This window comes from Lolium perenne, chromosome 2 (assembly GCF_019359855.2).
Source record: "Lolium perenne isolate Kyuss_39 chromosome 2, Kyuss_2.0, whole genome shotgun sequence".
NCBI classification, from domain to species: Eukaryota; Viridiplantae; Streptophyta; class Magnoliopsida; order Poales; family Poaceae; genus Lolium; species Lolium perenne.
In genome coordinates, this window is record NC_067245.2 from 197790847 (window position 1) to 197813560 (window position 22714).

At 43.0% G+C, this 22714-nt stretch overlaps 1 protein-coding gene across 2 annotated transcripts; it reads left to right on the forward strand.

Annotated features, from left to right (window-relative positions):
* The first annotated feature begins 2059 nt into the window (after positions 1-2059).
* On the forward strand, positions 2060-14730 carry LOC127334331 (uncharacterized). 2 transcript variants are annotated; one of them, XM_051360763.2, is made up of 16 exons: positions 2063-2483; positions 3957-4058; positions 4178-4244; positions 4672-4853; positions 4953-5213; positions 6086-6169; positions 6252-6299; positions 6393-6457; positions 8350-8398; positions 11468-11705; positions 12716-12837; positions 13019-13099; positions 13168-13242; positions 13904-14043; positions 14154-14304; positions 14388-14730. In XM_051360763.2, exons 1-16 carry the CDS (start codon positions 2136-2138, stop codon positions 14568-14570), a joined length of 2196 nt encoding a protein of 731 aa, XP_051216723.1. In that variant the 5' UTR covers positions 2063-2135; the 3' UTR covers positions 14571-14730. The 2 variants fall into 2 exon arrangements, 1 of the variants encoding a protein (XP_051216723.1); XR_007872120.2 differs by lacking the exons at positions 14154-14304; positions 14388-14730 and having other exon boundaries at positions 2060-2483; positions 13168-13358; positions 13904-14042.
* Positions 14731-22714: the final 7984 nt, after the last annotated feature.

Here is a 22714-nt window from a genome sequence, read left to right on the forward strand (position 1 = left end):
GTTTGTCATGTGTGTTTGCATGGTCTGGAAATGGCAACCATGAATCCTATGAATGATACATTGAAAGTCTAATGATTAGCTTTTGCGAGAGTAATCAGTGTGAGTGAATGTGCGGGTGGGTGGTGTTCTGTGACACCCGTTGTTCGCAACGCTCGATGTCCTTTCTTGTAACAAAATTTTATCCTTTTATAAAAAATAGTATGCAATTATGTACCTCAAAAAAGAATTCTTTTTCCATGGTACCCTTAAGCATATGTAGTATTTTTTATGACCTACTCGTTCCATTCCATAGTTTTTTTATCGTAGATTTAGATTTTTTTTGTTATATTCATCGCAATAGAGGAGAAGGTCAAGACGACCGGTTGACCCAGTTTATGAGGAAAACCGGGAACAAAAACCATACAAAATGACCCCATTTTTGAGGAAAAAAGGGTAAAAAACCGCACAAACAACAGAGCCTCGTCGCCCACACGACACAAAGCCACCATTGCACAAACAAACACATTCGTGCCCGGAGCCGCCACTCCGGCTTCCCCTGCTCGGTTACGAGCCGCAACGCCGCACAGACTAGACGCCTCGTAGCCCAGGCTACACTAGACGGCCATCCGCAGACCACGAACGTCGCGCCAAAAGATCCGGGGCCGCCGCCCCGATATGCCAGCCAGGCCGACCATCCGATCGAGCCGACCAGGCCGACGGACTCGCTACCCACGTAGCACGAGCACGCCACCCTTGCCTTGTTAAACCACAACCACACTCCATGTGCCTGTAGTTGCAAGGCCGTTCGAGGCTGCCGCCTCGACGCACCATCCACCGTCCGGAGCCACTGCCCCGGCGTCCACCATCTTCGGCCGCAAGGCAACCATGCCTAGTTGATGCAAACCTACCACATCACAAGTGTCGAGGCCTCCAAAGGCGGTGCCTTCAAGAAGGTAGCGACATAGATGTCGCTGTCGCCCGCTCACGGGGAGCTCAGGTTTTAACAAGGAGAACACCAGACACCCGCGACAGCATGAGATGTAGCTCACGAAGACGCCTTCAAGAAGGAGTACAGCTCTCGTGGGCACCGTCGTCATCGGCACCTACTCAGGATAGGTGCAAGGCTTTCGCCTGACATGCCATCTCCGCCATCGAGCTCTCTTGAAGCTCGGGTTGAAGGAGCGCAGGCAACATAGCATGTGACCTTGCCGCCGACCACCAGACGCCCACACCCGACGCAGCAGCCAAAACCAGGACCACACTCCGCTTCAAACAACTGCTGGAGCACCAGATCGGGACGGGAGCCGTCAAAGATCTGGTCCTAGCCGCGGCGCCATCGAGGAGCCGCGCCATGGGCCCGCAAAGGCCCAGATCGGCCGCCCGCAGCGACCCCGACGCCTCCACCGTGCCAGGGATGAGGACCCCTGGGCGCCAGCGCGCTTGCGCGTCTACGCGCAGAACCAGAGCCGCGCTCAACCACCGCCGGACGCATCCGCCGCATCCCAAGGCTGCTCCCCGGCACCCGATCTGAGGCCGCCGCTCGCTTGAGCGCGACCGAGCCACCACGACGCTCGCTTGAGCGCCGCCGGCCCCAACCGCACCGACGCTCGCTGAGCGCGACCGTCCACGATGCAGCAGCGGGAGCTCCACGCCGCCCTGCGCCAAAGCCTGGCACCGGCCCGCTCCTCCGGGCGACGAAGTTGCCCCGCACAACCCGCCTCTGGAGCTGGGAAGGGAGATCCCGCCGCCACCCACGCCGCGCGGGCTTTGCCCGGCGACGCTTACCGGCGGCGGCGGGGGAGGAGAGTGGAGGCGGAGCTGCTCCCGACGGCAATGGTTAGCGCCCAGGTCGCCCGCGGGGAGCGACCGAGGCGCTTCTCTTAGATTTAGATATAATGTTGATACATTTTGTTAATATATATAGATACAATCAATTACAGTATGAGATGGAGGAAATAAAACATTTTTTTGGATGCTCTACTACTGTGCTCTCGGACGATGGGGAAATGACGGGCCCACACTGGATTTAGGTCGCACTCTCGACTCTGGACAATCGTCCCTCTCCATTCTCCGACTCCGACCATCTCAAACCCCTACCCCTACTACTACACTCGGCTAGGGTTTGAGGTTGAGCCTCGCGCATCCATCTACATCCCATGGCGGCCACCACGCCGGCGCTCCTCGGCGCGCTAGACGACTTCACGTCGCGGGAGAACTGGGACAAGTTCTTCGCGCTCCGCGGCGGCGGCGACAGCTTCGAGTGGTACGCGGAGTGGGCGCAGATCAAGGCCCCGCTCCGCTCGCTCCTCCTCGGGGCGGAGGGGGCGGACATCCTCGTCCCGGGCTGCGGCAGCTCCGTGCTCTCGGAGGAGCTCTACGACCTGGGCTTCCGCCGCATCACCAACATCGACTTCTCCCGCGTCATCGTCGCCGACATGCTCCGCCGCCACGCCCGCGCGCGCCCCGAGATGCGCTGGCGCGTCATGGACATGACCAAAATGCAGGTATGGGTCCCCCGCGTCGTGGATTGCGGCCGAGAATCGTGCTAATTTAGGATTGGTGCTGGATTGGTGGTGGTCCGCTCTAGTTGAAATGAGGGTCTGCTCTAGCTGAAACATCTGCGCTCACTTCGATTACAGGCAGGTTCAGAATTGTGATGTTTGAACTTTGAACATTGATTGTGTTTTTTGAAGCTACTATCAAAGTATGCAATGCTCGATTACTTGATGCTGTAACGGATGATGATATTAGCCACTGGTTCACTGAATGAAAAATAGGTACACCTCTAATTTTTTATGGACATTGGCACCCTGACTGGAATTTCAACTCCTGCCTACAGAGCAAGTTGGTCTGGGTTCCATGGAGTGGTGTCTGTCTGTTGTCAGTGCATAGTCTTACAACTGAATTAATGTGTTGGTACTCTATACCTAGCTTCCAGGAGATACTTATAGTTTTTGTTCGCAATTTCTGCAACATGGTAGATCAAACTAAAAGAAAATTAAAATATGTATTTATTGAGATTCTGAATGTAGGGGTGAAATTGGCAGATACAGACGGATATTGGTCATTCCATATCCTAACTATACTTTTTCTCCGAACTGGAGTCAGATGCAGAAAGCATTGGATACGAATACAGACACGTATAATAACGGTCACGAATATGGAGAGAGCTGAATACAGACATCCCCAGTTACAAATATTTAACAGGATATAGCGTGAAAGAAGAGATCAATGAAAGATACAGTACTTCCAAAATGCAACTACATTAGCAGTTCAATACATAGGCTTAACACATAGTTATATGATTTTCAGTTGATGTGCAGTCACTGATAGATGAAGACATGAAGTGATCATGGAATAGTAGTTGTAACACATAAGTATTACCTAGGTTCCAAGGCAATACACAGTGAATTAACCTTCTGAAAACTTTTCAGGATAAATATTTGTATGCAACTACAACATGAGCTACACATAAATGCATAAGCTCGCAATAGGAAACTTCTAAAACGCCGAAATGCAGGTGGTTTTCGATATATTGCCTGAGCATTGTAGTTTTGACTCGGATGTCCTATATAATATTATGTGGACTGTATTGTCGAAAAGTCCGGATAGTCGAATCTGGGTGTTAAAATTCTGTATCATATCCCATATCCTATTCTACCCTATGTTTCAGAGTGGAATCGGATACAGATTGTAGTGGATACACATTTTCCTGAACCTTATCCGCTCCAAACGCCTTCGGTCGGATGGACGGTTGGAAAGTATCCGTTTCATTCATCTGATGGACAATGTTTGGGTCACTGACTGTTTCCGTTTACACACTTTCAAAATTTCTATTGTTTTATGCCTCTCATTTGCCCTTCACCATTCTGCAAGGTTTTTTGTGGGCTTCTGAATTTTAACACCTTGTGGACTGTATTTGTTTAGCGACCTGTTATACATTCTTGTGGAAATCAACTGACGCCCCAAATTGACAGTTTCCAGCTGGGTCATTTGATTTCATACTTGATAAGGGAGGATTGGATGCTCTTATGGAACCAGAAGTTGGCACGGAGCTGGGAATGAAATATCTAAATGAGGTTTTTCGATCATGAATTTTAAAGTTTAGATCCCCCCATTTACCAGTAGAAATTTAGTAGACTTGATGGAAATTCTATTTTCTTCATGTCAAGTCTGACTAAGCAAGCACCTTTCGCAGGCCAAGAGGGTTTTGAAGTCAGGGGGAAAGTTTGTGTGCTTTACTTTAGCAGAATCCCATGTTTTAGGTGAACTCTTATTAACTTCTTATTTAAACTTTACATATGCATGTGCATGCTTCTGTTTTAGAATTTAAGATAGGTCCAAATTTTAAGTTACAGCTCTTTTATTTCTCCTGTTCTTCCATGAGAGATTATACTGACTTGGTACAAATATGACCATTGAGTTTTAAACTATAAATAGTACAAATAAAAGGTCAAGCGATTATGAAAGTATCTTTAACAGAAAATCTCGTGATGTACTAGCGGTGTACCTGTGTCAAATATTGATACTTCTGCAGATATTTGCGTTCAGATAATCAGATTTTATGGAGTTCCTAAAATTCTAGAACACCAATCATAGAACAGATAGGCTATTTTCTAGGAAATTATTTTATGTAATTAACAGTTAATATTGAAACTTTAGTTACGCTCTTTTCTACTTTCTCTCTTGTAGACCTACTTTTGCCTGAGTTCAGGTTTGGATGGGATTTGAGTATTCAGGCTATAGCCAGTGAACGCTCCAGTAAGTCTGCCTTCCAGACCTTCATGTTGGTCATGGTAAAAGGGAAGATGGGTGTTGTCCACACAATAGAATCGCGACTGGATCAGAATGCTAAATACTGTAACATGAAACAGGTACTATTATGTTCTTCTGATAAGCATTATGAAATGTAAATAATTAAGTTTCTGTCGGGACTCTTACAGTTACTCTTGTACTCTATGTTGGCTTTACAGGCAAATGCTGTAATTCATGCTCTGCAAAATGAGAACAAAATCCGGGAGTCGCACACTTCTGGTGTTGATGTACTTTTCTCATTGCGAGATCTTCAGCTAGGAGCTATTGGAAATTTGAAGGTCATTGTTCCAGGACGAAGGAGGCAGTTGATTCTTGGTGAGCAGGGAAGTTCACTTTATTGCTACAAGGCTGTTTTCATGGATGCTAAGAATCAAACTGGTGTATTTGCATACCATTGTGGAGTTTTCATTGTGCCTAAGGTATGCTACATATTGTCAATTTACACCTGTGCCTTTCAGTATGTTTACTGTCGCGTTTAAACTGAAACCCCTAGCCAATTATTTCCTTTCTTTTGCAATAAACAAGTGGAATACTACAATACGTTATCTGATTATCACCTGAGATTACTTCGAAACCAAGACACACTTGAATAAATTGGCTAGGGGATTTTGTGTGATCTCTATGACCCGTTCTTGATCCAAGTCTTATAATTTATCGCGTAACATGAGGAATTATTGCTTAACAAGTTGTTAAGCAATTACCAATCAGGATTGGAAGGAAATGACTAATACAGACTTGACTTGGTTGATTGACCTTGCAATTATATGAGACCAGCACATGCATTATTAGGACCTTATTAATACTAATGTAATTTTTCATGTAATTTGGAATTACGAAATTTCCATCTTAAGGTAAAAGGAAACAATTTGGTTGAAGTCCGGTAGTCGACAGATATACCAACCAAGCAATGCTTTTTTAAGTATGGTTTAGTTTCCTTACCAGTACTGAAACCTATAAATATGCTGCCATGAATCCTATTTCAAATAGTAAATTTTATGTTACCCTAGATTTAATCCTGCTAAGGTTTTTAGTACAGTTTGCCACTAGTTATTTATCTCTGATTTATGGCTGTCACAGTTTTTAAGCTGCAACTAAATGATTTTTTTGTCTGTGGGAGTAGCTTGTGGGTCAACTAATCTGGCCAATTAGACTTTGCTTAATCACAGACTGCACAGTAGCTTCCATTGCATATTCATCAGTCCTTTCAGTATTGTACCTAACAATGTAGAAAATACAACCAAATGGGTTCTTCGGTCCATCCAAAATTGCTAACGAACATACATTCTTTCAGGCACGAGCTCAGGAATGGTTATTTGCGTCAGAGGAAGGGCAGTGGGTGGTAGTTGAAAGTGCAAAGGCTGCTCGTCTTATCATGGTACAAATTTTATGAATGCAAACATTTTGTTATCTAGGATTATGCTACATCACTCTTGTGGTTTATATTTATGATATGCCAGGTATTCTTGGATAGCAGACATGCAAGTGCTGACATGGATGTTATCAAGGTGATTTTTCACAAATTAGAACACTGCGGTTGCCAAAGGCTCATATTTCATCATATGTTATACCTTAACATTAATATTTTTGCCAATTCTCAGAAGGATTTATCTCCTCTTGTTAAGGATCTAGAACCTGAATATCCTGAAGACACAGACCCTATCCCGTAGGTGTCAATGCTTTCCTTTGAAATTTCATCAGCATTTTCTTCTACAAGTTGGCATTTATGATGTTCAGACATCAAATAACTAAGCCAAACTTTGCAATTATGTATTGGGGCAAAAGATTGTATGGTCACTGGCCAGGAAAAAATCAATGCTACTCCCTTTTAAACAATATTCCGCTGACGCTAAATAAGTTGATGTGTATATTCTGCTAGTTAGCCTATTTAGGAATGTAATATCATTGTTATAATTATTATACTCCCTCCGATTCAAAGAATAAGGCGCCCTCGTTTTACGTGTTTTTTGTTTGACCAAGAATTGCTTCAAATATATAAATATTGTTTGTATGAAATTAGCATCATTAGAAAGTGCTTTTCAATACGAATCCAACGATACTAACTACATATAATATAATCAAAATTTTGTTGCTCAATTTTTACGGTCAAAGTTCGTCTTGAAATACGCGTGCGCCTTATTCCTTGGGTCGGAGGTAGTAATTATTATCATTGTCATTATTATATCTCCTGCTTTATTTTGTTTACTACAACCTGCACTAGCTAGATCCTTTAATCACCTTACACCCTTTTGCTCAAGTTATTATATTGTAGCAACCATAGAGTAAATTAATGTCATATTTGTTTACTGCTCACAAATTAGCATTTCATTAGTTCTGAGATGTTTTTGTATTGTGGTGCTAAGTATATTTCTGTATTGGAATACATAATACACATTTCTGTTTTTTTAATAATTTTCCATTTTTTATTTCCCATACATCAACTAACTTCCTGTTAAACTGTAAGTGCCTACATATCTTCCCAATAAAAGGAACCCAAAACTTCCTAGCTATATTTTAATGTCTAATTTGATGAGTTATTGTTGCTTTCTGTTAAATTGTAAGAGCCTGCATATCTTCCCAATAAAATGAGACAAAATTTTGTATCTATATGTTATTGCATAATTTGATGATTTGTAATATCTTTTGTTCAAATTGCCAAGTGCATGGACACTATTAGTTACTATAGTCTATAGATGTGTTCAGCATATTGATAATTAATAGTGTGTGACATTTTTTTGAACTTTCTTTAAAGCTAGAAGTCACAAATACTGAAGAAGTAACTAAACTATTACCCATGTTGATAATTAATAGGGTGTGACTTTTTTTGTGAACTTCCTTTAAAGCTAGAAGTCACAAATATTGAAGAAGTAACTAACCTATTACCATATAAATAAGTACTCGCTTAAAATAGTACAAAGGAACCATGTAGTTTCATGATGCATTATATGCTAGTAATAGTCAAATCAATATGAAACTGATCTGATTCTAAGGGTACATTATACAAAACTTAACAAAAATAAACTACTAAGCTATGGTAACAGGTCTGGAACTCTGGATTACAGTGAACAAGTAACATGGAGGGACTATTTGTGCCTTTTGAAAAAAGGTAACATGGAGGGAATGATGTGATAGTCCCTGTTCTGTTATTTAACATTTATCGTATAGGTGGATTTTGGCAACTGGTTATATATAGTTTTCAGTGTACATGGTGCAATCCTTACGTAGTACAGTAGAATGTGTTTCACTTTATGGCGCAGTCTCTCAATTAATGTTGCTTTTGTCATGGAAGGGGACCTCAAATTTCATGAAAAGCTGCATTATGGCTATATGCATTGTTATGTCTGGAAAGAGCTGGGTAATTTTCTTACATTTGATAGTAATACGTGCAAGCAACGGTGTTCATCTACAGACTACTTCACTGTCATATGATATATGATATCTGAACATCCCATTGTTCATACTTCATTGAGCACTACTGAACTTGTTTACTTTTATCACTTGGCTTTGTTCTACTATTTATTTAAAACCTTTTTTTTACTTTGATGTTTCATGTTGCAGGTTCATGATGGCTAGTGATGGCGTGAAACAAAGAGATATTCTGCACGAGGTTTTTTTTCTAGACCTATTCTAGTGGAAATTGATGTTTGTTGTTTTCCCTTAGGGCAAACGCTAATTAAATAAGCTTAATTTATGTGGAAAAGGATCAATTTTGATCTTGAAAAACGAGGTCCTAGTTGAACATAAAACTATAGGACCATGTGTTAAAGGAATTGACTGAAGGGCACCACCAGGCGTGGAGCCTGCGGCTTAATTTGACTCAACACGGGGAAACTTACCAGGTCCAGACATAGCAAGGATTGACAGACTGAGAGCTCTTTCTTGATTCTATGGGTGGTAGTGAATGACTGTTCTTAGTTGGTAGAGCGATTTGTCTGGTTAATTCCGTTAACGAACGAGACCTCAGCCTGCTAACTAGCTATGCGGAGCCATCCCTCTGCAGTTAGCTTCTTAGAGGGACTATCACCGTTTAGGCGACGGAAGGTTGAGGCAATAACAGGTCTGCGATGCTCTTAGATGTTCTGGACCGCACACATGCTATTCAACGAGTATATAGCCTTGGCCGACAGGCCCGGGTACTCTTGAGAAATGTCATCGTGGTGATCATCAACTTTCATAGCCGGAACACTTTGAACCTAACCCAGTTTTGAGAATGGTTTTGTTGATGTGACGCACGATGATCATGTTTAACCGAAGTGGTACACAGATGGCTGACAATGTGGCTTATTAATATGGTTCCACATTCGATTTAGTCCTAGAAAATAAATGTTAGTTCAGATTTTCAGTGTTCAGAAATTAATATTTAAGGGACGCTAAATTATATTTGGTTTTTAAATAAAATCTTCAGAAACTTTAAAAAAGCTATGTTGTTTTGTCATAAATCTGTATTTTTTGGTTCTATTTTGTTCGATCAAAAGTTGCAAGAACTTCTATTCTAGTTCAAAATTCTTTTGCAAGCTTAGATAAATCTTTTGGATTACATGAAATGTGGAAGCATACAAAAATATATGTTGTTAGCCACGTTTGTTCCATGTCGAGGCTTATGCCTCAAAACCGCCTTAACTTTCGAAATAATTCGGTCTTTAAATTTCAGGGTCTCAGATACCTCATTATGCAGTTGGGGAAACCATACCAATTAGACATTCAGGGTCTAAAATTTAGGCTTCTTCTTTTGATAACGCACTGGGGCCTTGAGGGTTCTTACTAAATGATGTTTGGTTACACTTTCGTACTATTCTAGTGTTCTCCTGCATCAAGTTCCGTACTGCTAAGTTATAACAGTCAAAACCACTTCAATTCATCTATCACCTGTTTAACTGCAGCCTTTGCCTGTATAGGTTCTCAATGCACATAGTAAATATCTTGGCATGATTGCAGTTGTCCATTAAATTGATGCAAGCACAGAATTCCCTGTAGTGTTTTGATCTTGAAGTTTGAAGTATCTCACTTGAGCAAATGTTCCAAGCTATGTAATGATAAGATATACTAATTTGTGTTGAATCAGGATTCCAGGACCATTTTTTTTTTGAGCAAACGCCAGGAGCTCTGGCTATTCATTTAAGAAGAAAGGGAAATGATCCAGTTTATGAGGAAAACCGAATCGAAAACCATACGAACTTGAGTACCTTCGACATGCGGACTACCCCCGAAGCCTAAAACAACAACACAACAACATCAAACAACCTGTCAATGACAATCTGCCACATTTTTGACAATTCCACACAAAGGTTGCATGAACTGCATCCGTCATGTAATCTCAATTGCCTTCTTCTTGGCGCCGACCTTGTCGCCCTTGGGATTTTTCACCTTCTCCATATTCTTCACAAGGGAGCTGAACATCGTGATGGAGTGAGGCGACAAAGGGGTCTTAAACTTGTCAATGAAGGCGGCAATGGCGCTGTCATCGAACTCAGTGGTCTCTTCCAGGACCATATTAGCTTCCTGTCATTCCAAAGCTTGTTAGTCCTAGCGTTAGTGTTGGACTTCTAGTTAATTACATCTCGTTCAGTTATAGCTTGATGAATTCCTTAGTTTCTTCTCGAGTCATCTGCTTGCCATGTTCTCTCTAGATCACTTCGGTTTGCAGTTTACTGATGATGATTAGTGTATCTCCTATGCTGGGCTATCGCTAGTCATTTTAGCTCACATTCTTGTAAATACTGCTTGGAGAGAAGCTGTGTATGACAGGGCTCGAAGGAACTGAGATGCATGGAGACAAATATTTTTCGTACTTATACCAAGGATTCAATAGGATGAATTGATGGGAAAATTACCTGTATTGTATGGCTGGTTTCTATTATCCCACCCTCCGTATGAGGATGAGTACAGTAAAAGTGTCATATGCAACCAAAAAGGATGATTTAGTCAGCCTGGTTTCCCTCTCCCCTACTCTGTTACATTCCCTTCAAGCTAATTGCAAGATAACTAATCCCAAAACCAAGGTTTATGATTACTCTTTTGCCTATGTCCCCAAAAAAGTTAAAAATTTGCATGCTCCCTTCTGTAAAGGGTATCTTAATCGCCCTAAGAACTTTTAATAGTGCTTAATTGTTCAACCTTTCGGGTGATGTTAATCTAACTGATCCTTCTAGGGCACTGGCTCGGGAAAAGTACCTGAGGATGAGATTATTATCACCTTGGGTTGATTAAATTAACTGTCAGCTATTTGAGAACTTGTGTAGTTGCTCAGGAGGATCTACCTAATGATTTTTCCTATAGAATATATCTTGACCCTTCCTTGTGCAATGAATCACAAAGCTTGATGTTTGAACTTTATCAATTGGTAGATGGCTTGATTCAGTTTTGGATTTGGTGTGAATGTCCGTTCCTGGCCCCTAGTGGTGTAGCTTACTGGCTTAGGAGAGAGTTTGGCATGTGTTTGACTTTCTGGATAGAAATAGGGGTGCAACTATAACTGGCCAACTGAGGTCACTTCAACCAACCCCTAGCAGCACAGGTCTGAACATGATGGTACTACTTGTGGACTAATACATGTATATGTTTTTATTTGAATTTGTCAAAACCACATGGTTCACTGATTTGTTCTGATGTCTGATCACTGTTGAGTTGCACAAATTAAATACCTCCTCAGCTGACCTCCTTGTGTTGCATTTTGAAGGTAACGTCAGAAATAACAGGTCCAATGGTTGTTGAAGATGTTGTGTACGAAAATGTTGATGGAGACCAAAGCTGTTCGTCTGAAAAAATGTTCCGGCGACTTATTTTCAAACGAAGTTCTGGCTTAGTGCAATCTGAAGCATTGTTAATCAGTGAGTCCACCAGCGAGGAGACAGACAATAAGAGCAAAAATTCATCTACAGCATCAAAAAAGAAGAACCAGAAAAAGGGTCTCAGTGGTATATTCTTATTTAAATTGCAATATTTCTGTTATGGTGTGGTTGTTTGCTTTCCTTGTTGGTACGAATAATCCATGCCTTTCATTGGCTTGGTTTGAGCCTTTTCTATTTGTTGATAACCTTGTTTTTGCGTTTAGGTTTCATGGGGAACATTGAACATTCCATGCCTAATCTGGGATATGAATTGCAGTCTGAATTCTTACTAATTGCTGGAATTATTTTTGTACTGTATGAGTGTATGTTTAATCTGGGAATATTTATCCAGTTACTTGCGTGTACCTTTTGACATGCAATCACTCTTTAAATTTGAAGTTCTAATTCTGATACTAATTCTGTCTGTTGATCTTCCCTGCATCTAGACTTCCTGATAGCTAAGACATTATACCAGGTCATTCTAAACCTTTCAAAAAGATGCAGATTCTGTATAACTTTGCTCATTTCCTCTTGTAATGCTTGTTGATTCTACACGCTATTCTTAACTTACATGTAATCATTAGGTGATGTACCTGTCCTTTCCCTCCTTTGGAATGTTAGTTGAATATGACCAGTTCTCCTGTGCTCTATTTTTGCTGTTGGATAAGGTTTCATGGTCCTCATAGTAACAGGAATTGCAGCAATTATCCACTTTTTCCAGAGGTTACCTGGAGGACAAATGTTGACTTGGAAACATTTAAGTGTTTGATTTTTTATTTAAAAGAGTGAATAGTAACTTTGGGTGGGAACCCATCTATATTCAAACCTTACATTTAGTTTATAGAAATCAATCTGCATAGGCAAAACTGGTTTCTGCTGCAACTGCCCGTATTTCATACCATCTATGATATTCTGCCTTGTTTTGAAACCCTGGATCGGTAACTGTTGTTACCTGAATTTTCATATTTGTACGCCTATTAATGTGCTTGGTCTAGCCTCTCTGTTGCAATAGCACAATCAATGTTAGTTATGCCTTTACTTTGTATATATCTTCTGTAACTTGTAAACCCATTGGTTGGCTTTTTTATAATATGTAGGATCCAAGAACAGTCTGAGGATCGACCATAGCTATCTTGGTAGCTCTTATCACAGTAGTATCATCTGTGGGCTTTCTTTAGCTGCATCTGCTCTTACTGCTGCTGCGTCATCTGGAGAAAAAGTAAGTAATAAGATGTTATTATGCATATTTTAAAGAGTAAAAACCTGAAGTTCTAGAGTTGGTTTTGTATTTAGAACTAATCTGTTGAATGTCTGGACCTCCGTACTAGCCTCAGTTATTATTTTTTCGTTACAACACAAATTTCAATTCTGATACTAATATCCTGCATTTTGTTTTGTAGGTTAGCACCACTATTGTAGGTCTTGGAGCAGGGAGTTTGCCAATGTTTCTTCGTGGATGTCTCCCTTTTCTAGATATTGAGGTAAACGAACATATCCTGTTCTTGTTTGCCCGATTAAATTGGGTGATCATGTTTCTCAAAATTTACAGGTTGTTGAGTTGGACCCTATGATGGAGGAGGTAGCAAAGAAATATTTTGGCTTTTCAATGGATGAGCAATTGAAGGTAACTTATATAGTATGCAAAGAAATATTTTGGCTTTTCAATGGATGAGCAATTGAAGGTAACTTATATAGTATGCAAAGAAATATTTTGGCTTTTCAATGGATGAGCAATTGAAGGTAACTTATATAGTATGCAAAAATAACTAGATGTTACTTTTTGGACCGCATGGCGATCCATGTACCGGAATCTTAGTTTACGTGTTCTTTTTTGCTCTCTCCTTGTTTTGGTTTCCTTTTGTTTCCGTTGGGTTTCATATCTAGCATACCCGAACTTGCTTGGGAAAAAGGTTTTGATGTTGTTGGGGCTTAGGAGCTTCTTAGACTAAGGAGTACTTCTTAGGAATCCATGCTTAGGAGCTTTACTAGTATACTAAGTAGTACTCCCTCCGTTCCTAAATATAAGATGTTTTGGCAGCTCAAATTAAACTGCCAATACGTCTTATATTTAGGAATAGAGGAAGTACCTACTAAGCCTGCAGTAATCAGCAATACTGAGGTTAGTTCAGAATTCAGATCTCTCATTCAGTTACTAAGCCTTGCCCCATCTTTCTTAATGTTGTGTTCAGTGTTGGTTTCTGATGACTTGTTTTTTTATGTATATTAAAACAGTTTGCTATTTATAGCATTGAGCTTCATTACATTGCCCCCTTTCCTTGCAATAGGTGCATTTGGGGGATGGAATCAAATTCATCGAAGAGAAAGCAGTTGCAGACCATGGTACTTCAGCCCATTCTGTACCAAACAGAAGAGACAGCAATGCAGTTAGGATTCTTATTATTGATGTAGATTCATCTGATCTAAGGTGCAGTCTCAACTTTTCCACGTCGTTCGACCATTTTGTTGTTGTTGTTGGTGTTCTTTTGCCAAGCCTTTTCATGTCTATAGAATTTGATTTGAAGTCCCTGGTTACAGTTCTGGGCTGTCTTGCCCTCATGTCAGCTTTGTCGAAGATGCTTTCCTCATGTCAGCAAAGAAGTTCCTTTCAGCTGGGGGACTCCTCATCATCAATTTAGTTGCGCGATCATCAGCAGTTAGGGAAATGGTCATTTCGCGATTGAAAGTGGTAAGACAGGCCTGGGACAAGCTTATGTTTGTAACTGCATAGGTCCAAGTGCAAGTATTAGATCTAACAATTTTCCCCTCTAGGTCTTTGAGCACCTGTACTCACTGCAACTCGAAGAAGACGTGAATGAAGTTTTGTTTGCGTCCCCAAGTGAAAGATACCTGGAAATCGATCACCTTGACGAGGCCGCAGCTAAACTGAAGGCTATGCTGAAATACCCGGTGGATGTAGAATCAGACATAAAGAATTTGCAGAGGCTGCAGTAGTGTAGACTTCTGTTGCGAAGCACCATCTGTTTGTACTCGGCACTCAGAAAAGAGTTGCTGTTGACAAAATAGAACCCTTCCTATTGAGAAGGTATAGAGTGCATTTAACTTGTATTGTCTTGCCAAATTTTGGAGAAGTAAAGCTCTGTTACCATCTGTAGACAGTAGAGTTACAAGGGTGAGTAGGGGGGTTCGCCCTCTCAAAAGAAATAGTACACGTTCATCTCTACTAATATTGCGACGGGTTTCTCAGTGCTGTCTGTCGACTGATCTTGCTAATTTGTTTATACCTGTAGACCTACTTGGTTGGCGGGATATATAAATCAAGATCAAAACGGGGCGCAGCTGACTTGGGTGAGTGTTTAGATACTGACATGCGTGGTCGCCTGAAGCTTCTATATATGGTCAGCGACTCAACATACACCAATCTGGTCCGAGTCCAGACTCGAGAAGATTGGAAAACCCTTGTGAAAAGGAAAGAAGGGTACGTCGTTGGGCTCGACTTGTAACCCATCTCTGCCGGTCCCTTTCTCCATGGCCATTTAGTCCTGTGAGACCGAGAGAAATGCACGCATACACACTATGGAATCTTCCAAACCTGCACAGTATATGAATAATAATCAATACTACCAGTACGGGAAGACAGATGTCTGCTAACTTGAAGAAGATTAATCCCCGTTGCACACTTGCACTAAGTTTGATTGAACGGTCACGGTTAGGCCAGGTAGCATGTGTGGAACTGTGGATGCCCTGCTGGCGAGTTGACTTTGACCAGGCCTTTATGTGCCTAGTATGTGGTGTGGGCACACGCAGGTTGGAGGACACCGAGCGTGCTTTACTCATTTCGATACTTTCTCAGCTCTTCTTTGTCAGATCCATAGCAATCTAAGTTCAAGTAGTACTTTATATTCTACGACGCCTCTTTCCTCTTGTCACAACTTTCTGACAAATGGATATATTTGGATCGTGTCTAAAATGTACTATACCGATTCTTTGCACATGGCCAAACTTTTGGCCTAACATCTGCTGATAGCTATTTTTTCGTGTTTGTCCACTCTAAATCATTTTTGTTGCTAACATTGGCCAACTTATTAGCAAGCAAACCTTTTTGACCCAAAATTCCACATCTTTTCTCACCTCTTGCCATATTCTTCTCCAATGTTATAGCAATGAGAGTCCACCACAGAGCTTCCCGGCCCTTGTGATCAACGACTTGAAACTTGATTGTCGCGCAACTTGAAATGCCTTTCCACACCAGTTTAAACTTTTGGGGTGAATTGATTGATGCTTGCAATTTAATATGCTAGCACTGCCAAGATATCTCATACTTAGTATTAAAAAGTGGCCAAGAATAATGACAAAAATATTTGTGATCTACTTATATCCATTCATCCTACGCCTAAGATCTAGTAAAGTCACACGAGGAAAGTGATGCCCCCTTCTCCACTTACATTTCTACTCCTCAACCATGTATAAGCGCCGCCGAAAAAAGCCATTAAGGACCTCATTCCCGCCTTGCAATAGGTACTCTCCCCGAGAAGGTCTCACTACCTCTGCTCGGACGAGGCCGTGGATACACCGATACACGGGAAGAAGAATCACACTACTTCCAGGCTGAATTACAGCGCTCGCAGTCGACTACAATGTAAGAGAAAATGATATGTAACCACATCTCTGCGTATCATGTACTATGCATTTATTTGCATGTCATGATCCGTGCAACATGCATGCATCTGAAAAATAGAATAGCACAAACCGTCGTGCTCCCGAATTTAAGTGGTTGGTTGTGAGCATAGAGCGGCACGAGAGCTGGCCATACAACAATATCTCGTTTGACATTTCTTATTCCTTGAATTATTATTCGAGATCTGCACTGCCACTTTGTTTAAGCCATACCTACCATGGCGGCTGCTAGCTCCGGAACACTACGGCGTGGCACAAAAGATATTGTGCCTGCATGATTGCAACATCATTCTTAACTAGATATTTTTGCAGTAGCGGACAGTGTAGTGTTCATCTTCTTCATCGTCTTCTTCCACACTTTCCACCAACTCCATTTTGTAGTAGTCATAGTCATAGGCTACTCCAAATAATTATAGACTAAAACTACACTTGACGTGGTACATTACTTGAGTAGCTATAGAACTTTGGCCACCTCCATCTGTCCTCGATCTTCTTCTCCTTGATTGATCTGCCTGCTTGGTGTTTTAATTCGTCTGAGGTGCTAAGGATGTGAAGTTTCTGCCAAGGTTGTTGTAGCTTAGCCATCACAATGGACTTATATTTCTCCTTATCCTCGCGGCACATAGCTTGAAGAGATTTAAACAGTCTGCCCCCAAATTCATCAGCACTGTTATGGTTTTTAAACATAAGACTCAAGAGCCCAGCTTTAAATTAATAAAGTCATCAACCGGCTAGGATACAATGGTGTTGATTACACAAACTTGAACAAGGTAAAAGAAAGAGGCAAAGCCCTAGAGGAACTACAGAGAATTCCACTCGGCAGGGCCACCAAAGAGCCCACAAGAACAAGCTACGGAGAACTGCCGCGGACGGAAAGAGACATGCCAAGCGAAGAGGGGAAGCACCAACGTCAAAGATATGAAGATCCGGCTCGAAGACCGCCTCGCCTTGCTGCCGCCGAAGGAGGGACCCTTCCCATCTCATCGGCCAACACAGAACATAGAGGTGGTTGAGCGCGCAAAAAAGCCTTGAACTTGCTGACTGCCGCCATAGGCCTCACCAAAGACACACCCAAACCGCACCACCGTCATTGTCACCACACCGATAGCCCTCTGTCCCCTCGACCCAAAGCGGCGCCTCCAAGGAGGAGAACGACGCATTGCGCCATCGTCGCCCGGCCGTAGCCTGAGTTTTTACCCGGGAAGAAGAGGAATAGGGGGAGGGTTACCTCATCAGCCCTTCAAGAAGGAGAACGGCGATAGAATCGTCGCTGCCGATGTGGCTGGCACCGGGCCAGCCAAGAGTTTCCCCCGGCAGCTCCCCACCGAACTCGCACGGACGCAGAACGGGCAGTCCGAGGACCCATGCCGTATCTGGCGCAGAGGGACCGGAAAGTGGAGACGCCAACGGATAGACGAAGAACGCGCCGGAGCACGACTACGCCGCACCCAGCCATCCGCCGACTCCTCACCGTCCACACGGCCAGCACCAGCGAACGCCACCCGCCTTCCGGTCGACGTCGCCACACACCGTCCAGGGCCGCCGCCCCGGCGTCCAAACACCGCCCTCCGCAGATCCGAGGGAGCCCGGAGGACCACATAGCAAGGGATCCGCCTCCATGAGCGCTCGTCGGCTAGCAGCACCACCACGGACCTGGAAGTGGCCAGAGCAGCACCTGCAGCCCCATGGCTGCATGTGGTATCAGATCTGGGGATTTGGTGGGCTCGGCCGGGCCCCTGCCCCGGCCCGCGCGTGAGGCGGCCGCCCTGGCCGCGCTGCCCGTCCGGCTCCACTCACAGGACGTTGCGCCGCCGCCCGACCGCCATGCGCCGTGGACGCCCACCCTCGCGTCGCGCCGCCCGCCTCCATCGGACCACATCGGGCCGACCTCGCGCCGCCCGCCGTGGCAGATGCTTCCGCGGAAGCCGCCGCCGCCCCGAGCACGCACATCCCGCAGAGCCGCCGCGCCGCCGTCGAACGGTCGGGCCGCCACGCCCCCTGCCCAGCGCCGCTCCTTCCCGCACCGATGCCGCCCGCGCCGCCATCACCGCGAGGAGGAGAGAAATTGCCCCGCCGCCGCCGACGCCGATCGAGCTTCGCCCGGTGGCGCCTCCTGGCAGCGGCGAGGCGGGGGAGAGGAGGACGGGGCTGGCGGCGGCGACGGACTAGGGTTTCGCCCTGGGACTCGCGGGAGCCCAGGACGAAACGGTGACACTTTTCTGCAGCACTGTTATGGTCACTATTTTAAGAGATTTAAACAGTTCATCATCACTGTTAATACTATTATTGTCCCTCTTTTAAAAAAAATGTTGGCTCTGGATCCCAATTTCTTCTACGTGCGTGGTTGACTTCCTACAAAGTTACAAAACTGAGGGCAGCTGCTTTGTCAGGAAATTAATAATTTTCCCACCAGCTCATGAGATGTTGAAGTTTTCCCATGCTTGTCAAGGTGCGGAACAGATTTTGGAGGGTTGTCCATGGAGACTTCCGCTCAGCACCACCATATTTTACACAAAAATCGGTCATGGAAATCTATTTTTTATTTGAGCAAATCAACCCGGAGAAAACCGCTTTGTGAGACAGGTAAGCGAAACTTCGTCATGCGATGCTGTCAGCCTTATGTCACAAGTCACTAGAGATGATTATTAACCTAGTAATAACTAGTGCATGCATTAAGCATAGACGTTGCATTACTACGTATGCCTCCCTGCAAGAAATGAAAATTGCATATGCTGAAATTTTATAGTAAAAGTGTAAAATTAATCATTTGTTTGTTGATTTATTTATATAGGCCATACTTGTTTATATTACCGCAGCTTTCTTCATGTAAAGTTAATCTCCAAATTTCTCGGTCGCCCGAGAATGATTTTCTGCCCAGCGTTCAAGAAAATATCAAGTACATAAGTTTTACAAAAAAAAATAGAACTATTCAACACAATTAAATAGTGTTGGGCTTGCTAAGAAAAGAAAATGGCATATGCTGAAATTTTCCAGTCAAAAGAAAAAATAATAATTTGTTTGTTGATTTATTTATATATGCCATACTTCTTCATATTAATGCAACTTTCCCTTCAAATAAAGTTAGTCTCCAAATTTCTTTGTCGCACGAGAATGATTTTCTGCCCAGGGTTCAAACAAATATCAAGTACATAAGTTTTTTTTTTTAAAATAGAACTATTCAACACAATTGAATAGTGTTGGGTTTTGTTAATTTAAAGTCGGGCTTTTTGAGCCTTTTATCTAAAAATTCAACAAATTTATCATGTCTCCAAAATACTTGGGAGACAGGGGAGACCATGGAAATCTTCGGGAGTTTTGGTTTTTTTTTTCTTCGATAAAGGTTACATCCAACCTCTGCAACAACCGTGCCCTAATGGCAGCACATATGCACACAACCAAAATAGAAAGAAGAATTACAAAAAAATTCCCGCTACAATAATATATTCCTTGTTACAGCTGACCAAACACCACCAAGACAACACCATAAATTTATCTTCTCCAAAAGCGATGCCTCCAAGAAGGAAACAATGCACAAGCGTAGTTGTCGCCCTAATCATAGATCATTGGTTTTCACCCTGGAGAAGGTCCGCTCTCTCAAAAACAACGCCTTCAATAAGATCATTGCCAGACACAACCAATTAAGTCCAGACCTTGAGCTTTTACCGTTAAACTTAGACTCTCAGCTTCTTCTGTGCTTTCTCCCCCACTTGCCGATGTCGCTGATCCAAGTCAAAATTCACCAAGCCAATCCCTCGTCTGTACTAGGACTTGAACCACCCTTACTCACAGATCTCGGCTTCCATGTCATCCTCCACTACTGTAAGGGTACATTGCACCTAAAGTGTGTTTTTTGGTAATTAATAACAATCATCTATGGACTAATGTTTTCATTGTGTTTATATGAAGGAATGTTCCATAGGTATTGATTGTATTCCATGTGTTGGATTCAAGTGTGGATGCCATGAATATAATGATATACCTTTGGTATTGGCATCAAGATCAACGATTTGAAGAGAAGAATATGATATGATCAAGAATAAGAAATGAAGATCATGAAGAGATACAAGGTTGACCAAGACTAATAGTGAAGAATTGAATTTAAGTTGGTCAACACATGAAACATAAAGATTGTACCACTTTGGATCATGTGATCTTGTGGGCGGTAAGCCTTGTCAATTATGCTTCATGAGCTAACCCACTATATATGTGCATTTGTGTTGTCTATGTGGATTAGATATCTTGCCATGGGCATGCATCAAGAGTATGATCTCATATAGCCCATGGGATTATGGCATCAAGCTTGGATATCATCAAGGTTGAGAAGGGCAAGTTCAAGATGAGCATATCGAAGATATCATACTTGAAGCTTGTTGTCCATTTGGTGATAATGGATATGTGAAGATGTGCCTCAATGGAGCTACCCCATAATGGTGTATGGTGGAGCAATTTTGAGTCTTCACGAAGCAACAACGATCAAGCGAGACATTTCGTCTTGAGTAGAGCTTGAAGCGTCATCATCAAGATCAAGCGAGATGTGCAAGGCAAAGGTATGTCCTTGCTACGTTTTCCTTTTACCGGTCTCAAGGTGGTTGTTGAGAGACCGGGTTAGGATAGCCGCACTATCAAGAGGGGCTTTCGGTTGGGTAACTTGATCACATCGTCTTAGGAAGTCCAATCCTTTGTATCCATATTCTTGTTGCTTCTTGGTGTTTCTCTGTGTGAGGTTCTTGAGCTTGTTGCTAGATTTTCAACAAGCCCAAGTTCATCGGAAATAGAATCCGTATGCATCTTCCTTTGCGTTTTCGAGTTTGGAGGTTGCACCGGTTCTTCTTTTAGGGAGGTTTTATACCTCTCCTTATTTGATATTTTACCTCTAGATCTTTCTGGGTTCTTATATCCTCTATTATATAGAGCTTGTTCTTAGCTTATCAAAAAGCCCATGTTTGCTAAATTGGAGTCCGGATGCAAAAGTTATCATCATTTTCTATTATGTATAGAATTCCGGCATAGAAACCGGCCCCGCCAAAATCATTCCAGCGTGTCGGATTAGTTCCGGTATATGCCGAATGGCGTACCAGTACATCATTCCGGCAAAACCAGAATGATTCCAGCAAGCCGCAATGATTCTGACGTGGGAACCGACAGGCCATTCCGGCATGGGAACTGGTGTGCCAGTTTCCTTGCTGGTTTCACTTTTTTGCTTCCGGCGTAGAAACCGGTGCTGCCGAACTTTTTTGGCAGACAGACTAGTTGCTGGTTTTTTTTGCCCCAAACGGTCATATTTTGAGGGGCTATAAAAGGGGTTTCTTCCCCAAAGGTTTTCTAGGTTCATGAACTTACTTTCTCCTACCATTGTTGACCTTCTTGAGCTTGCTTCCTCTCCCATCCCTTCTATGATTCTTGGATCTTTTTTGAGAGCTTTGAAAGAGGAGATCTAGATCTACAACCTCCACCAATCCATTCCACCTCTAAGTGAGGGGAACTCACTGGATCTAGATCTTGGAGTCATTGGTTGACCTCCACAATTGTTCTTCCTCTCTAGTTCCTCCATAGTATTTTTTGCTTTGGTGGGATTTGAGAGAGAAGGATTTGAGCACTTTTCTTGGTGTTCTTGCTCTGCATCCTTGCATAGTGTTGAGCTCTCCAATACGATTAGTTCGAGTGAGAGACCGTGAGCTTGTTACTCTTGGAGGGGTGACCTTCTAGTTGACTTGGCGGTTGGTGCTCTGCTGACCTCTTCGTGGAAGATTGTGAAGAGGCCCGAGCTTCTCCTTCGTGGAGCTTGTGAAGCGGTTGTGCAGCTTGCCATCTCCAGAGTGGAGGAAAATCTATCCATAAGGGAAAGGCCTTTGTCCTTCGTGGTATTGGCTTGGAGAAGAAGGTGATCCCTCATGGCGTTCGGGAGACCTTCGTGGTAGCCCTCATCTCTCCAACGTGACGTACCTCACCTTGTGTGGGGGAACACGGGAATACATCTTCCTCTCCGCGTGCCTCGGTTATCTCTATACCCGAGTTTACTTTCCTTGTGATAGCCATCGTGCTTGATGTACTTATATCTTGCTATCACTTGTGTTACATATATCTTGTGCCTATCTTGCTTAGCTTGAGTTGTTGTTGTTGCACATAGTTGAGCCTAGCATGTTTAGGTTTTGTGCTTGTAAAATACACGTTAGTTTAATTCCGCATTCTTACAAGCTAAATCCACAATAGTTTCGAAAACGCCTAATCACCCCCCCCCTCTAGGCGACATCTCGCCCTTTCAACTACTGACATCACCATGGAACTAAAGACATGTTCTACGATGACAACAGACTACAGAGCATTGCATTGCTCCCTATGAAACCAAACGGTCAGGAAAACATGGTTGTGGGCGACCAAATCCCATCCGATACGACAATCTGTAAGGGTACATTGCCCCTATGTGTGGTTTTGGTAATTAATGACAACCCCTATGGACTAAT

Bases quoted from the DNA above. Each gene is read 5' to 3' on its own strand.
- LOC127334331 (XM_051360763.2), top strand. From the start codon at position 2,136: ATGGCGGCCACCACGCCGGCGCTCCTCGGCGCGCTAGACGACTTCACG. The intron at 4,854-4,952 runs GTACTATTATGT...TTGGCTTTACAG, and splicing joins AATACTGTAACATGAAACAG to GCAAATGCTGTAATTCATGC. The intron at 13,100-13,167 runs GTAAACGAACAT...CAAAATTTACAG, and splicing joins TCCCTTTTCTAGATATTGAG to GTTGTTGAGTTGGACCCTAT.